Source organism: Oncorhynchus masou, chromosome 28 (assembly GCF_036934945.1).
Source record: "Oncorhynchus masou masou isolate Uvic2021 chromosome 28, UVic_Omas_1.1, whole genome shotgun sequence".
Taxonomy (NCBI): Eukaryota; Metazoa; Chordata; class Actinopteri; order Salmoniformes; family Salmonidae; genus Oncorhynchus; species Oncorhynchus masou.
This window is the reverse complement of record NC_088239.1, coordinates 21,883,609-21,901,120: the sequence shown is the minus strand read 5'-3', so window position 1 is coordinate 21,901,120 and position 17,512 is coordinate 21,883,609. Positions and strand designations below refer to the sequence as shown.

Below are 17,512 nucleotides of genomic sequence, written 5' to 3'. Positions count from 1 at the left end.
CTGGAAATGTCAACAGCCACTAAACCTCTCTGGTTGGTTCTCTTAACAGGTCTTTCTCAGACACATCTAACTTACGACTGTTGAGACGTATCCACGGTGTATGAGCTGAGCCCGTGACTACAGTACCTGCTCGGCCTTCTTGACCTCGGCCTCCTTGGTCATGTAAGTGCCCTCCAGCACGGAGCCCACGATAGTCAGGCCTTTGCCTGCTTTGAGCTGGGTGCAGAAGGAGAGCAGGCGTGGGTGTTTCACGGCGTGGTCAGAATCCAGGTTCAATAGCAGCAGCATCTGGGGCCTACGACCCGGGAAGACAGGTGCGGTGAACCATCAGACAAGTCATACTGTATTGTATTATACAAGGCTGACCAAGACCCATACTGGTCCAACACATTGCTTTGATGATGAGATGATAAAGGGCATTGAATTTCAGATTATTGTCTAGCTATCTGTATTAACACCTGGGAACATTGCAGTGACATTTGTACAGACATTTGAGTTCAAAATTAGATTGCCATAAGCCTGCACGGCTAAAAGGTGAACTTTTAAACACATCTATTGATGGGATTCCTGCTGGCTGCAGCTGATTGGATTAAGTAATGGGTCGTTCCATGTCATCTCAGCAAGCCATGACACCAAGCATCTCAGATTTTTCGGAAATAATTTCTGTAGTTAGAAACAGATAAGATTAGCATTCCTGCAACATTATTTTGTTGAAATATAATTTGACCTAATTGATTGCACCCAAATTGGCCATTTTAATTTCTAGGATTCATATAATATGAAATAAATATAGTACCTAACATCCGATTTGGACCAAACGTTTTTCTGACGATGAGTAAGATATGAGGAATCCAACAAAACGGTCAAAAGCCACCCACGGACCCCCCACACCTCACGCCAATCCCACCCACGCCAATCCCACCCAGTTTTCAGTATCATGTTTCTATGTCTGACAAGTAGAATGGTGCTGCGGCTCAGAGTATTGTTTCTTCATCCTGTGTAATGATTTCAGTGAATTTGGTGATTTTTATTTTCCCCTGTTCAGAGTAATTAGTCATTGAAGTTGTTAGGTTTATGTCCCATCCTACATCCTGTTATTACCAGGTTCTGACCACTAGATGGTGCTGTTAGGTGATTCTCAACATTACATTACTTCACCAATCAGTGCTGTGGAGTGGGTAAGCGATTTCATCTGTATAGGAAAGTAATTAAGAGCAAATTGTATTTTGCAGTAACAGCATGGGTTAGTCATAATGAAAGACAAAAACACACATACAGTGCTTCTAATCACAGTGTAGGGTGCAAGATGCAACTGAAAATTTGAGGGTGAGAGGCGAGAGAGGATGGAGGAAGATTGCCTTGAAGAGCTGGGTACCTTGTTATGACATGCATTATCTGAATTAGGCCCACGGAATTATACACAGAGGAGCGGCTTCTGTGGAGTAACTTTGAATATCGTTGAACTTCAGAGTTGGTTTAATGTTGGACCAGAGAAAACATTAGCTAGTTATGCTCCACATCAAAGAATGTTATTAACCGGTTCCCATGCTTTTAAAATAATGGTTCTGTTCCAGAACAGTATAGATCACTTTTGATTTCAGTTCGAGTTCGTTCCTCAAATAATTTAGCTATTTTCCAGCTGTTCCCTGAATCGGTTCCAACTCTTGGTTTTCTTACCTTGTAAGAAGTTTATGGACACCAGCCCATATAAATAAAATCACCAGGAACAGCACCATCTAGTGGTCAGAACCTGGTAATATCAGGATGCAGGATGGGACATACACCTAACAACTTGAATTACTAATTTCTCTGAACAGGGGAAAAGAAACATCACCAAATTCCCTGAGAAAACATTACATAGAATGAAGAAACAATCCTCTGAGCCGCAGCTCCATACTACTTGTCAGACATGGAGGATTCCTAACGGCTCCAGTATTGGTCCTGCTGTCGAAGGCTGGTGGCACATTGCCAGTTACTGTGTAAAGAGGCTTAGGGGTGCGTCGCGAGCCGAGCGTGGGCGATGTATGGGAGTAAGTACTTGGTAGCCTGCCATTCTCATCAGGCCAGATGGCACAGGGAGAAATATTGATTTTGACGCTGTAGATTAGGGCTTTCCCTGGAAATGGGACTGTGGGTGTTGCTAGGTGCATGAGGGAGATGACCAAAGACTGACCTCATTCTTTCCTGATGTAAATGCTCCACTTTTTGGACAGGCACAGTCCTGCGGCTGCTATGCTTAGGCTTACTGGTATCTTTTTTTACAGTGAGATTACATCGAAGGTTCAGCGATTCATGAAATAGTAACTCTTTCTTTGGATTACTCAAATGACAAATGGTACCAATTCACTACGTTCTCCAGCATAGAATTATACTGTTGAGAAAGCCCCAAAGTTGGTTATTGCCGGTTGTTCAGCCCCAAAGTTGGTTATTGCCGGTTGTTCAGCCCCAAAGTTGGCTATTGCCGGTTGTTCAGCCCCAAAGTTGGCTATTGCCGGTTGTTCAGCCCCAAAGTTGGTTATTGCCGGTTGTTCAGCCCCAAAGTTGGTTATTGCCGGTTGTTCAGCCCCAAAGTTGGTTATTGCCGGTTGTTCAGCCCCAAAGTTGGCTATTGCCGGTTGTTCAGCCCCAAAGTTGGCTATTGCCGGTTGTTCAGCCACAAAGTTGGCTATTGTTGTTCAGCCACGTTGGTTGTTCAGCCACAAAGTTGGCTATTGCCGGTTGTTCAGCCACAAAGTTGGCTAATGCCGGTTGTTCAGCCACAAAGTTGGCTATTGCCGGTTGTTCAGCCACAAAGTTGGTTATTGCCGGTTGTTCAGCCACAAAGTTGGCTATTGCCGGTTGTTCAGCCACAAAGTTGGCTATTGCCGGTTGTTCAGCCCCAAAGTTGGCTATTGCCGGTTGTTCAGCCCCAAAGTTGGTTATTGCCGGTTGTTCAGCCCCAAAGTTGGTTATTGCTGGTTGTTCAGCCCCAAAGTTGGTTATTGCTGGTTGTTCAGAAATGCGGCATCAATAATGGCACAAACAAATGTATTTGCACATAAACCTAATCCCACACACACACGCACACATACTCACACACACGCACACACTAGCACACACACGCACCTCCAGTTCTTAGTGTGGGGCGGCGCCTCCTCCAGGCGAATGAGGGCGTAGCGGGCGGCATTGAGAGACAGACCATTTATACCATCACCCCACTCCTTCTCCGCCCTGGAGATTGAGAGAACAAGAAAAAGGAGGACTCAGAAACACAATCTAACATGCGTCCTGTTTGTGATAAGGGAACCAATGTACCATGCTACTGTGGAATCCGGTAACTCTTACCCTCTGTATTCAATGTACTTGTAGATGCAGCCAGCGATCAGCATGGCCACCAGGGCATAGTACCAGGAGGAGATGAACATCAGGGAGAGACACAGACTGGCGCCCAGGAAAGACAGAGCCCTATGGGGGACGAGAGAATGGAGGTCACAGTCAGTCATATAGGAGTACATTTTGACAGCCCAAAAATGACAAGCTGATTCCTTAAGTAATCAAACCTATCATATTAATTCAGATACTCTGCAGGGTACTCGGTTCAAAACAAGATAGCACATGTCAATCCATGCCGTTCCTAGGAGGGGTGAGTCACTTGAGTGGGTTGAGTCACTAACGTGATCTTCCTGTACAGGTTGGCGCCCCCTCGGGTTCGTGCCATGGGGGAGATCTTCATGGGCTATAGTCAGCCTTGTCTCAGGGTAGGAAGTTGGTGGTTTGCGGATATCCCTCTAGTGGTGTGGGGGTCGTGCTTTAAGTATGCTCTGTCTAATTCCCTCTCTCTCCCTCCCCTTCCAGAGGACCTGAGCCCTAGGACCATGCCTCAGGACTACCTGGCCTGATTACTTCTTGCTGTCCCCAGTCCACCTGGTCATGCTGCTGCTTCAGTTTCAACTGTTCTGCGTGCGGCTATGGAAATCTGACCTGTTCACTGGATGTGCTACCTTGTCCTGGACCTGCTGTTTTCGACTGTCTCTCTCTCTCTATCGCACCTGCTGTCTCGAACTCTGAATTCTCGGCTAAGAAAAGCCAACTGACATTTACTCCTGAGGTGCTGACCTGTTGCACCCTCTACAACCACTGTGATTATTATTATTTGACCCTGCTGGTCATCTATGAATGTTTGAACATCTAGGCCATGTACTGTTATAATCTCCACCCGGCACAGCCAGAAGAGGACTGGCCACCCCTCAGAGTCTGGTTCCGTTCTAGGTTTCTTCCCTAGGTTCCTGACTTTCCCTTTCTAGGGAGTTGTTCCTAGCCACCGTGCTTCTAAATCTGCATTGCTTGCTGTTTGGGATTTTAGGCTGGGTTTCTGGAGAGCACTTTTTGGCATCAGCTGATGTAAAAAGGGCTTTATAAATAAAATTGATTGATTGGTTAATGTGCCCATAGAAATCGGAATGCACCATAGCACTGCAAACAACTGAGCTCGTTCCATGGAATAGCTCAGCAGCTCACAATTGAGCTTTACTGTGGTATATAGTTACTGTTACTGTGAAACCTTAATCCCAGACAGCAAAAACCTCTCTGTTTTAGTACAGATCCATTTATCGCTGGACACGCCATACAGGTGCGTGTGTGTGCATTCACTATACAAGCTTACACGAGCCGAAGGGTGGACCTTGAATACTTGGCCAGTTTAGGGTAATGAGTTTTATGCTGTTGAGTAGGGGTGGAGGCAGTGGAAAGTCAAATTCAAGGACTTTCAAGAACTTTTACAAGCAGTAATAATTATTTTAAAGGACCATCAATTCGTAATAGTTCATATTATGCAATTGCTTCTAGTCGCCACCAGGTGCCAGTATATCACCAAAAACTCATGAAAAAAAATGAACTTAGTATTTTTTTATTTGACCTTTATTTAACCAGGTAGGTTAGTAGAGAACAAGTTCTCATTTACAACTGCGACCTGGCCAAGTTCTTACAAGTTCTACTCAATAATATGCTGTTTCACTACTTATTTACTACATACACGAGTGGTAAGTCAGTACTGATGATTTTGTAATTTGAGTAGTGATGAGCAGAGTTCTTGGGACATGTTTTTATTAGGCATTTTACTTCTTAATAGCTACAAAAAAGCATCTTGCTTCCGACTGGCAGCTAGTGCCGCCGGTCAGGAGAAGGGCGGTGAGCTGTGTGAGGAAAACGGCACGTGAGCGACCACCAGAACGGCAGGAGCGCGGGTGAATGAGGCGAATTGCAAAGAAGTTAACAAATTATAAAATGCAATGTATAAAGTGTTGGTCCAATGTTTCAGCATCTCAGAGAGAGAGAGAGAGAGAGAGTGAGCAAGATAGAGAGAAAGAGAATGTGGTCTCGGGGGGGGGGGGGGTCTGCCACTCAGCTCAATTACAACATTCTCAGGTAGAGTAAGGAGGTTTGCTGCTAGGCTAACAGAGACTGCTATAGTACTTGAGAAAGCAGGAGAAAACAGTAAAGCTAATTTGAGAGGGCATTCGAACAGCCAGTAGGCACCATATAGAGAGAGAGAGAGAGAGAGAGAGAGGGGGCTCCCGTTTACCAGTGGTAGAACTTGAAGCGGGGTCTCCAGTTAGGGGTGCGCAGCAGTGTCTGGAGGGCACAGGCCAGGTTGACAAACAGGTAGCACATCAAAAAGAACCTGAGAGTGAGAGAGAGATACACAATGAGGAAGTGGTAAGATTACACACGACTACCATTTGTCAGTAAACCTCCAGAGACCAGTTCTGCAACACTACCTTTAGGCTACAATAGATGGGAAAGCAAGTGTGAGAGGGAGGGATGGAAGGAAGTAGGGAAAGAAAGAGAAAGGTAGAAGGGAAAGAAAGAGAAAGGTAGAGAGGGAGGGAGAGAGGTAGATGGGAAAGAAAGGGAAAGGTAGAGAGGGAGGGGGAGAGGTAGATGGGAAAGAAAGGGAAAGGTAGAGAGGGGGAGAGGTAGATGGGAAAGAAAGGGAAAGGTAGAGAGGAGGGGGAGGGGAAAGGGAAAGGTAGATGGGAAAGAAAGGGAAAGGTAGAGAGGGAGGGGAGAGGTAGATGGGAAAGAAAGGGAAAGGTAGAGAGGGAGGGGGAGAGGTAGATGGGAAAGAAAGGGAAAGGTAGAGAGAGAGGGGGAGAGGTAGATGGGAAAGAAAGGGAAAGGTAGAGAGGGAAAGGTAGGGGGAGAGGTAGATGGGAAAGAAAGGGAAAGGTAGAGAGAGGGAGATGGGGAGAGGTAGATGGGGAAAGGGAAAAAGAGGAAAGGTAGATGGGAAAGAGGGAAAGGTAGAGAGGGGGGGAGAGGTAGATGGGAAAGAAAGGGAAAGGTAGAGAGGTAGATGGGGAGGGAGGTAGATGGGAAAGAAAGGGAAAGGTAGAGAGAAAGGAGAGGGAGAGGTAGATGGGAAAGAAAGGGAAAGGTAGAGAGAGAGGGAGAGGTAGATGGGAAAGAGGTAGATGGGGAAAGGGAAAGGTAGATGGGAAAGAAAGGGAAAGGAGAGAGAGGGGGAGAGGTAGGAAAGGTAGAAAGGGAAAGGTAGAGAGAGGAGGGGGGAAGAGAAAAGGGAAAGGTAGAGAGAGAGGGGGAGAGGTAGATGGGAAAGAAAGGGAAAGGTAGAGAGGGAGGGGAGAGGTAGATGGGAAAGAAAGGGAAAGGTAGAGAGAGGGGGAGAGGTAGATGGGAAAGAAAGGGAAAGGTAGAGAGGGAGGGGGAGAGGTAGATGGGAAAGAAAGGGAAAGGTAGAGAGGGAGGGGGAGAGGTAGATGGGAAAGAAAGGGAAAGGTAGAGAGGGAGGGGGAGAGGTAGATGGGAAAAGAAGTTGTGAGAAAGGGGCGGAGAAAGTCAGACAGACAAGTGGAGAGGGGTTTGAGACCAGGAGAGAAGAGGGAGGAGATGGAGATGATAGTAAATGGGTGTGCTCACATGGAGAGGATGGGGGCGACAGCGTCCAGAGAGGCAATGAGGATGCCGATCTCACAGATCCCACCAGTCAACAGCAGGGCCCAGGTGGGCTCTCCATTAGCTTTGCCATGACCAAACACCTGGGACACAGGGAAATTCCAGAGAGTTAGTGTGCGTGTTGCTGTGTGTGTGTCTACAGTGTGTGTGTCTACAGTGTGTGTGTGTTCTGACCTGTAGGAATGGCACAATGCCGTCTCGTGCGATGGCCTGCAGCAGCCGGGGGGCTCCAGTGAGACTCTGTAGACCTGCTCCACAGCAGGAGAAGAACGAGCCAATCACAATCACCCAGGGGGAAGGCCAAGCAAGGATGCCAATCACCAGGTTCCCTTTGACCGAGTCCCCAAACCTAGGACAGACGGGCACACACACACACACACACACACACACACACACACACACACACACACACACACACACACACACACACACACACACACACACACACACACACACACACACACACACACACACACACACACACACACACACTCATCAGAAAATTACTCAGACAATACGCACATACACACAGACACATGCTGCTGAAAGTAGAAAAATACCTTGCCAGCTAGACAGAAACCCTTTGACCATTGTGTGCCCAGTGTAATTACCTTGAACTCTTAACCTGACAGTGCTATGTGCAACAAGGGGCTACTATGTGTCACAGACAAATAGCTTTTTTAAGGGGAAACTATGATGTTTTCAAACCAATTTTTCAATGTCCCAAAAAACTATTTGGGCTTCTCATCGCTTAACGAGGAGACACCTTAACCCGTGGTCTGTTCCTACTTAAGAAAACAGGAGTTAAGGTAACTACAATAATTCAAGCAAAGATTGAATATCCAGATGAGGCTCAAGAAATAAACAAAACATTTGTGCTGCTTTCATACCAAGTGCGAAAAGTGAAACAGCACTTACTTGTCTCTGAGCACCACACCCTCAATGCAGGCGCCAAACAGTATGACAGAGGAAATGTCTGGGTGGCGCAATTAAGGAAATTGGCCTCCAGAGGACCATAGGTGAAAAACCAACCAGGGTCACATTCATTTGAGTACCACATGGATTAGAGTATAGCAGGGAGAGACGACCTGGACTTGTCCAACAAGGAATTCTCAATTGTGATTACCATTGCAAAATGTTTTGCTATGGAGTTCCCAAATGAATACAACCTAGCTTTACAGTTTACATATAACAACACATTGACTTGTCATGTTTTAGAATCATTTGGTAGGTGCTTAAATGTGTCCTATTAGACACGTGTATGGTTGGGCTGTTGTTGCTGTCATTAAAGATACAGATGAAGGTGGTGGTGGCGATGGCCATGATGGTTCCTATGGGGATGGACTTCTGAGCGTCCCTCAGATCACCAGACCTGTTGGATCCAGCCATGATTCCTGTGAAGAGGGGAAAGCAAGTATTATAACATTAAAGTAAGAGAGTAAGAGATGTGTAAGAGCTGTGCTGCAGCTTGTACTTTGGTGGGTCGAGGTCGGGTTACTGTCTACCATCAACACGGCAACAACAGTTCATGTAAATATATATTTTTTTTTAATATTTAAAAAAGTTATAAATAGCTTACTTATGCTTACTTACTACTTATTAATGAAAGTTCTTCTAAAGTGTTAAGTGAATAACCAATTGAAACAAGTGAATGTGCCTTGGTCTTAATCCCTTTCCCAAAGAGCACCTTCCACCTACAAAGATCCACCATTGTGTACCCTAGCAACGCTTCTCTGACAAGTGGATATCCATGTGAACGTACCAGTGACGGAGGGGAAGTAGATCCCCACCAGCAGGGTGAAGAAGGTGGTGATGTCGTTGGCCACATATGGCATGTAGATGTCCTGGGATGTGTCTGCAGCCGGCTCTGATGCCTGGTGCTTATTCTCTACCAGCATGCCGTTAGGACCGTAGTCCCCCCAGATGTTATCTATATGAGGGGGAGGAGGGGTGGTTAGGAGATGGTTAGGAGAAAAGAGGTGGGAGAGGGAGTGGGATGGAGCAGAAGGAGATGGAGCGGTGGGAGAGGGATGGGGGAGATGGAGGGGGGTGGTTAAGAGAGAGAGAGAGGGAGGGAGAAGAGAAGGAAGGGGAAAAAGAGAGAGAGAGAGAGGAAGGGAGAAAGAAAGATCACTAGTCCCTATCCTCTGAAGGAAGAACACAGAGTTCATATGGAACTCATCAATCACCTGCCAGCACAAGGCCAATTCCATAACTTTGGGAATTTGAGGACTTTGGAAGTGATGATGGGGGAGTGGACATTAATGTCAGAGATTTGGAATGTCCTGAACATCTTGGACGTTGTGGTAACCCAAAACTATAACTTCTGGCGGCTGTGGTAACCCTGCAGTTCAGCATAAATCTATGATGGATCTAGATGATCCTGGGCTGACTGAATTGAAGACAGTCCCATCTGTCATATAAAAAAGATCCTGTCAGTAAATAAGCCAGGGAACACTTCGACAAGACTTTCTTCAAGCATCACTCTGTTGGATCTCAGGAATGGATCACGTTTCCTGCCGTAACAAAATGCTAATTCATGAATAGAGCAGATAGCCACCGTCTAAAACAATCTTTGTAAAGGTAGCCCGTCACCTCTGATGACACCGCTGGTCAGGCCAGGGATGCCCTGGATCACAGTGACGTTGTTTAGCGTGAAGTACTCGTTGCAGGTGGCGTTGAGGTCTGGAGAGTCACAGAACAGGGACCACAGCTTGGTGGTGACCGTCACGTTGTCCACCTCCATCGTCTTCAAGCACTGGTCGAAGTTGTGGTTCTGCAGCGTGCGGTTCCCCAACAGGCAAATGCTGGGAGGAGGATATAGAACGAAACATTGAAATATTACATTTCACAAACAAAAAAAACAGAGACCTTAGACGTTCTGAGGAGACGTATGATCCGAGGTAAGAGTAATGTGTGTGATCTCTTCTAGAGGTTTCTGGTTGTATTTTTATACAAGTTTAGACTCACGGGAAGTCTGGCGGTTCAAAGGCGGTCTTGATGACTCCGGCGTAGATGGCCAGAATGGAGAGAATGACACAGGCCAGGAAGACCAAGGCCAGCTTGTTGACGTACTTGACACCCACGAACACCACCAGGGACATGAGGGTGAGGCAGCAGGTGCCGTACACCCGCATGTTGTTGAGCAGTGCCTCAGCCTCATCCTCCTTCTTCTCTGCCTTGAAGATGGCCGCGCTAGGCACAATGTAGGTCTGGGAAGAGAAGGGAGATGGGGTGTCATCAGGGAAGTTCAGTTCAGTAAAGGTACAGCGTTTTTGCACGTTCAAAAACCAGCCTTATCTGGCAGTGTTGTTATCGGTCCAGAGCAGGTGGTCCAAGTATACTCACCAGTAGAATCTCTATAGTACCGAGGATGTACATGGAGCCAGCGAAAGTGGTCCCCAGGTAGAAGCAGAGCCCCACGGCCCCGCCGAACTCTGGCCCCAGGGACCTGGAGATCATGTAGTAGGAGCCTCCAGCTACAGACCAACAACGGGGGACAGAGTCAGTCACAACAACAGCCTTTGGGGAACTCACTTTAGGGTGTAGTGTAGTGGTATATATTGTTCCCTCTGGTGCTGGAACCTAACTCGCTAATCGATTTAATCTTCACTTGAAGTTGAAATTCAACGTAATGTCTTGAGATGAAGGGAATTATAGGGCAGCTCAATTGTATTTTGAAAAAGTGGAAATGTACCATTATCCATGTTGGAAACCTACCTGGAACCACACCATTTGTAGCAATGGCACTCATTGATATGGCGGTCAGCATTGTCTGCAAAGAGCGAAAAAAATCTCTATATATTAGATTAGGTTCAGCAGGAGCAGTATTTTTGAATCTAAACCTCATGGAATCCACAGAAAAATAATCAAAAGGGGAGTGTAAAAGTATAACTTTAGACTGTCCCCTCGCCCATACCCGGGCTCGAACCAGGGACCCTCTGCACACAACAACACCCACGAAGCATCGTTACCCCATCGCTCCACAAAAGCCGTGGCCCTTGCAGAGCAAGGGGAACTACTACTTCAAGGTCTCAGAGCAAGTGACGTCACCGATTGAAACGCTATTTAGCGCGAACCACCGCTAACTAAGCTAGCGTTTCACATCCGCTACAGGAGCTTATCCTATATTTAGTGGCTAAATGTCTCAGCTATGGCTTATAAATCTTTGGGAACACAATCGTGGGCGGCTGGGTAATTGAAACCGTTTTCGTGAAATTGGTCTGTTTGGGAGTGTTTAACGGGTTTCAAGGATATTTGTATCTAACTGGTTGGTGGTTACATAACACTCCTCCTGCCCGTGAGCTGACACGGGTGGCAATGATTGACCAAAATAAATCCCTGTCCCCTGCTTCCTGCTTTTCTTTCAGGCCATGTGCTGAACTGGAGAAAAGCCAATTAGCTGGTAATTTACCCCCTAAAAACAGCTTATCCATTTGAATGGAAGCAACATTCAACAGAAGGCTACATTGGTGTCTGTTGTGTGGAATGAGCGAAATGAAAAGTGCTGTCCAGTGTATGTCTAGCCAGGTGGAAGTGAATAGGATGAATGTGTGTATCTTTGAAGACACAAACGACACACTCAGAAAAAAAGGTGCCATCAACAACCTAAAAAGGGGTCTTCGGCTGTCCCCATAGGAGAACCCTTTGAAGAACCCTTTTTGGATCCAGGTAGAACCATTTTGGTTCCATGTAGAACCCTTTCCACAACAACCTTAAACTCAGTAAATTAAGGTTCTTTATGCAGTTGTGATTGCATCGAATAGGTGAGCTTTGTACACTGGCTCACCTCTCCTGTAGGCTATTCTTTCAATTCTTTACTAACATACTTTGCATTTAGCCATGTAGAAAGTTAGAAACCATTTCTTCATTATTACTACAAGAGGACAGAATGCATTTATTCGTAGTTGTGTGAACTTATCTTCCACATGTCCAAAACAATATTGGTTCACACCACTGCTAAACTGTATGCCAATCACAATTAAAGCCTACTATTACTTAGTAAAGCCTACTATTATTTAGTGATCATGTCGACACATTTTGACGAGCAGTGGCTCTTCGATGACATAGAGACAGCAACAGACTCGTGTCACACACACACACACACACACACACACACACACACAAAAGCTGCTCAATCCATTACAGTCATTAGGTAACACACTGGGAGTCGCGTGGCTTCTATTGTTCATAGCTCTTAAGCCGATGGGCGAGGAGGAGAGTACTTCCGTCCGATAGCGCAAAGACAGGAAGGGCTCAATCTTGAGCCGAGCCTTAAGCCTTTCTCTCTCCCGCCGCACCAAGGCTTTGAGAAACCATTGTCTGAGGGGGCTGGGTTAATAAATATAGCCAGGCCCCTGTGTGTCAGCGAGGCTTGTGGCGAGACAAGACAGAGAAGATTAGATATCAAGCTGCCAGGTGTCATCAGTAGCGGGAGCTCTACGTCGCTCTAAGTCGAGCTTCACAGCTAAATATAGGGGGATCAGTGACCAGGACTGACTAAATCCCTCACTCCCTCTCAATCTTTCTCCCGCTCTCTTTCTCACACTAACACAACACCACCCCACTAATTCATAATGGGTTGGTAATTTAGCAGATTCTGATGGCTTTGTCTGCACAGTTTATAATATACATACTGTTAGTATTCACATCAATGACCACAGCCTTCAAAGAAGTTGTACAAAGGGAGCTTTTGAAATAAATAGTATCAAAGATTATCTATTATATTGACAAGATGGTCGAGTTACCACTTGAACAATGGAAATGCATGTCCTCAAAGATGGAAGGCAGGCGAGAGGAGGCAAGATCAGGTGGGAGCATTCCGATATAAAAGCTGCCGAAATGCCACGTTCATCCATTTATATCTGCACACCACAGGACTGCGGTCTTCGTTCAACCTAACAGTCTTCAGTCTCTGGTTAGGTAATGGTCCTCTGTAGCTCAGTTGGTAGAGCATGTCGCTTGCAATGCCAGGATAGAGGGTTTGATTCCCGGGGCCCCCATACATAAAATGCATGCACGCATGACTCGGTCGCTTTGGATAAATAATGATATTACTTACACAGGAACAGGTCATAACCACAATGGCCAGGGACTCCATGATGCCAGCGGTGCCAACGATCCAGGTGAGGCGCAGGAACAGGATGACCCCCAGGATGTTCTGCAGACAGGGCAGGTACACCCCGATTAATGTGCCCAACGCAGGACTCTGAGAAGGGAGGGGGGCAGGGTGACGACAGGTAAAGGAGATCAGTTTCACTATATCAATCATATTCAACTACTGTAGCATTTAGAAATGGATTACATTTAAGATATTGCTTTTCATTATCCGTCATGACAATTTGATATGGGGGTAATCCCATCCCCCATCATAGTGTACCACGCAACTATAATATTACTCAGACCCACTACTAGGACAAAATGCCCAAGTGAAAAGCATCGGAAAATGCATTTTTCTGCAACCATTAAAATATTATTGCCTGGTCTGGTGCCTTATATGGCACATTGCCTTGGCCAGGAGCTGAATAACACGTTTGTAAGATAAATTAAATCCTTGTTTCCCGCAATTGAAATCAAACACCCCACCAATTATTGTGTTTTTTGATAAATACATGCATTCAAGGTCAAAAATATACCTAGGAGTCATGGAGATACAGTACAAACATTGTTGCTAGAGGAAAATGTCCCATTCTCAGAGTATAATCAGTAGTTTGACCTTATCACCTCCTGGAAAACGTACAGCGAATCAAACAGTTCTACCCTGCACCGTGATTAAACTTTCCAGAACTTTCATCACAGGTATCGCCCTCACAGATCCATTCCAGAAAAATGAGAAGTTTCGCAACAGCTCAAAAAAGGAGGGGGTTCCGCGATTGTTAAAAGAAACTAAAACAGACCTGAAAGTAGAGTACAGTCTCCTATTTCTTCAAAGTTGTAGCTACTTCTTCGACCATCTCAATCTATAACTAAAGGAAAGTCCCACTATCCTGTTCTGAGAGTGGAGACCTGGACAGGCCAGGGGTGTTATTCTCACTCCATCCTTGGCACTCTAGCACCAATCAGAAATGTCTATCTGCATCTGTCTCCATGCAGAAAATGTGATGGGGCAATTGGCATGGGACAGAGGCTGTGGAATTGCAGCACCACTTGGAAAACAGTGTGGGTATTTTCTTTAGATTTTTAGCAACAAACTGACTTGGAAGAACAACTTAATATAAGGTTCCTCCAGGCTGAAACCGTGAGAGAAGAAGTATAAAGGGCTGGGTTGTGTCAGACCCGTGAAAGAGAATGAGGTTTGTTCTTAAAAATCTTTTCTTTTTTTCTTTTTTTTACTTGTAAATTTATGCTACAGTGCATTCGGAAATTATTAAGACCCCTTGACTTTTTCCACATTTTGTTACATTACAGCCTTATTCAATAAATGTTGTCCTCAATCAATCTACAAACAATAGCCCATAATGACGAAGTGAACAGGTTTTAAATATGTTTGCAAATGTCTAAAAAAAAAACCAAATAACTTATTTACATAAGTATTCAGACACTTTGCTATGAGACTCAAAATTGAGCTCAAGTGCATCCTGTTTCCATTGATCATCCTTGAGATGTTTCTACAACTTGATTGGAGTCCACCTGTGGTAAATTCAATTGACAGAACATGCTTTGGAAAGGCACACACCTGTCTCACAGTTGACAGTGCATGTCAAAGCAAAAACCAAGCCATGAGGTTGAAAGAATTGTCTGTAGAGCTCTGAGACACGACTGTGTTGAGGCACAGATCTAGGGAAGGGTACCAAAAAATGTCTGCAGCATTGAAGGTCCCCAAGAACATAGTGGCCTCCATCATTCTTAAATGGAAAAAGTTTGGAACCACCAAGTCTCTTCCTAGAGCTGGCCACCCGGCCAAACTGAGCTATCGGGGAGAAGAGCCTTGGTCATGGAGGGGCCCAAGAACCCGAATGTCACTCTGACAGAGCTCCAGAGTTCCTCTGTGGAGGTGGGAGAACCTTCCAGAAGGACAACCATCTTTGCAGCACTCCACCAATCAGGCCTTTATGGTAGAGTGGCAAGACAGAAGCCACTCCTCAGTAAAAGGCCCAACAGCCTTTTGCAGTTTGCCAAAAGGCACCTAAAGGACTCTCAGACCATGAGAAGCAAGATTCTCTGTTCTGATGAAACCAAGATTGAACTCTTTGGACTGTATACCAAGCGTCACATCTGGAGGAAACATGGCACCATCCCTACAGTGAAGCATGTTGGTGGCAGCATCATGCTGTGGGGATGTTTTTCAGCGGCAGGGACTGGGAGACTAGTCAGGATCGAGGGAAAGATGAACGGAGCAAAGTACAAAGTGAAAACCTGCTCCAGAATGCTGAGGATCTCAGACTGGGGCAAAGGTTCACCCTTCCAACAGAACAACGACCCTAAGCACACAGCCAAGATAACGCAGGAGTGGCTTCGGGACAAGTTTCTGAATGTCCTTGAATGGCCCAGCCAGAGCCCAAACTTGAACCCAATCAAACATCTCTGGAGAGACCTGAAAATAGCTGTGCAGCGACACTCCCCATCCAACCTGACAGAGCTTGAGAGGATCTGCAGAGAAGAATGGGAGAAATTCCCCAAATACAGATGTGCCAAGCTTGTAGCGTCATACCCAAGACAACTCAAGGATGTAATCGCTGCCAAAGGTGCTTCAACAAAGTACAGAGTAAAGTGTCTGAATAAATTTGATGTTTTTTTTTAGACATTTGCAAAAAAATCTAAAAACCTGTATTTGCTATGTCATTATGGGGCAGTGTGTAGATTGATGGGGAAAAAACTATTTTATCAATTTTAGAATAAGGCTGTAACGTAACAAAATGTGTAAAATGTCAAGGGGCCTGAATACTTTCCGAATGCACTGTAAATACCCATTGATTCTTGAAGAAAATAACTTAGAAGCTTCATGAGCTTGAGTTCAACTGTCACACCATCAAAACCCCAAATAAAAGCATTTGTTTGCAAACAATGTAATTTTAAACAAAACACTGAGGAGCTCAAAACATGGTTAAACCTATAATGTTTATATCATGGATGGTCAGTCCATGACTTTGAGAGTGGTTATATTTCTCCAGCCCCATCCCTCAGCTGTTGATCAAGTCAGTGGCGGGGTGTCAGCTTTGTTATTGTTCAAACTGTAGATTGCCCCTTTAAAGGACAACACCAGATAACGCAACAGAACACCAGATGAATTCAGCCCATTAGAAAAGAGATTGCATGAATGATTATCAACCATGCTTTTCACCCCATGGGACCACATGCCCCTTGGGTCTCCCGAGATGTGCAACGGTCTAAGGCACTGCATCTCAGTGCGAGAGGCGTCATTACAGATCCTGGTTCAATTCCAGGCTGTATCACAACAGGCCGTGATTGGGAGACCCATAGGGCGGGGCACAATTGGCCCAGTGTCGTCCGGTTTAGAGTTTGGCAGGGGTAGGCGGTCATTGTAAATAAGTATTTATTCTGAACCGACTTGCCTAGTTAAATAAATGTTCAAAAAGAACACACAAAAAAACAAGCCCCTTCAACGATCACACTGTTTCAGGAGGGGGTGCGCTGCAAAGCCTTTTGCACAACACCCAGACCTAGGATGCGTCCGAAATGAAAGCTTATCTCATATAGTGCACTATTTGTGACCAGAGCTCTGGTTAAAATGAGTTGCACCACATAAAGAACTAGGGCTCCACTTCAGATTCTGACCTGCATTCAATTCTTGCTGTTTTGACCACATTTCCTGAAGAAAACAACGGTCTGTGAAAAATATGACAAGAATGTGTTTTTGATGTCGTTGTGGTGGCCAGAGTCGTTTGATTTCTTTATGGGAGGATGTGGGTGTGGTGGTGGCTTTCTTGGAGCATAACAAGTATTTACTTATTTAACATTTTACAGGATGACATCTCATGAGATGCATTTTCAACCGTGTCAAAAAAAAAGCACACACACACACACACACACTTACACTCAGGTTGGATTCATTAAAACTTGTTTTTCAACCACTCCACAAATTTCTTGTTAATAAACAAACTATAGTTTTGGCAAGTCGGTTAGGATGTCTACTTTGTGCATGACACGTAATTTTTCCAACAATTGTTTACAGACAGATTATTTCACTGTATCACAATTCCAGTGGGTCAGAAGTTTAGACACACTAAGTTGACTGTGCCTTTAAACAGCTTGGAAAATCCCAGAAAATTATGTCATGGCTTTAGAAGCTTCTGATAAGCTAATGGACATCATTTGAGTCAATTGGAAGTGTACCTGTGGATGTATTTCAAGGCCTACCTTCAAACTCAGTGCCTCTTTGCTTGACATTATGGGAAAATCAAAACAAAAATCAGCCAAGACCTCAGAAAATAAATTGTAGACCTCCACAAGTCTGGTTCATCCTTGGGAGCAATTTCCAAATGCATGAAGGTACCACGTTCATCTGTACAAACAATAGTACGCAAGTATAAACACCATGGGACCACGCAGCCGTCATACCCCTCAGGAAGGAGACGCGTTCTGTTTCCTAGAGATGAAC

General features: G+C 45.3%; 1 protein-coding gene across 5 annotated transcripts in view; it reads right to left on the bottom strand.

The window, feature by feature from the left end:
• Window positions 1-17,512, bottom strand: part of slc12a7b (solute carrier family 12 member 7b) — a 65,032-nt gene that overhangs the window by 14,170 nt on the left and 33,350 nt on the right. For all 5 annotated transcript variants that reach the window (XM_064941578.1, XM_064941579.1, XM_064941581.1 and 2 more), the window contains exons 4-17: window positions 13,016-13,162; window positions 10,675-10,729; window positions 10,303-10,433; window positions 9,925-10,166; window positions 9,550-9,761; window positions 8,717-8,884; window positions 8,250-8,348; window positions 7,873-7,930; window positions 7,129-7,303; window positions 6,919-7,037; window positions 5,561-5,659; window positions 3,325-3,444; window positions 3,106-3,210; window positions 127-295 (exon numbers count right to left, since the gene is read on the bottom strand). In XM_064941578.1, coding sequence (XP_064797650.1) covers window positions 127-295; window positions 3,106-3,210; window positions 3,325-3,444; window positions 5,561-5,659; window positions 6,919-7,037; window positions 7,129-7,303; window positions 7,873-7,930; window positions 8,250-8,348; window positions 8,717-8,884; window positions 9,550-9,761; window positions 9,925-10,166; window positions 10,303-10,433; window positions 10,675-10,729; window positions 13,016-13,162 — 1,899 coding nt within the window. The remainder of the gene's footprint in view (window positions 1-126; window positions 296-3,105; window positions 3,211-3,324; window positions 3,445-5,560; window positions 5,660-6,918; window positions 7,038-7,128; window positions 7,304-7,872; window positions 7,931-8,249; window positions 8,349-8,716; window positions 8,885-9,549; window positions 9,762-9,924; window positions 10,167-10,302; window positions 10,434-10,674; window positions 10,730-13,015; window positions 13,163-17,512) is intronic.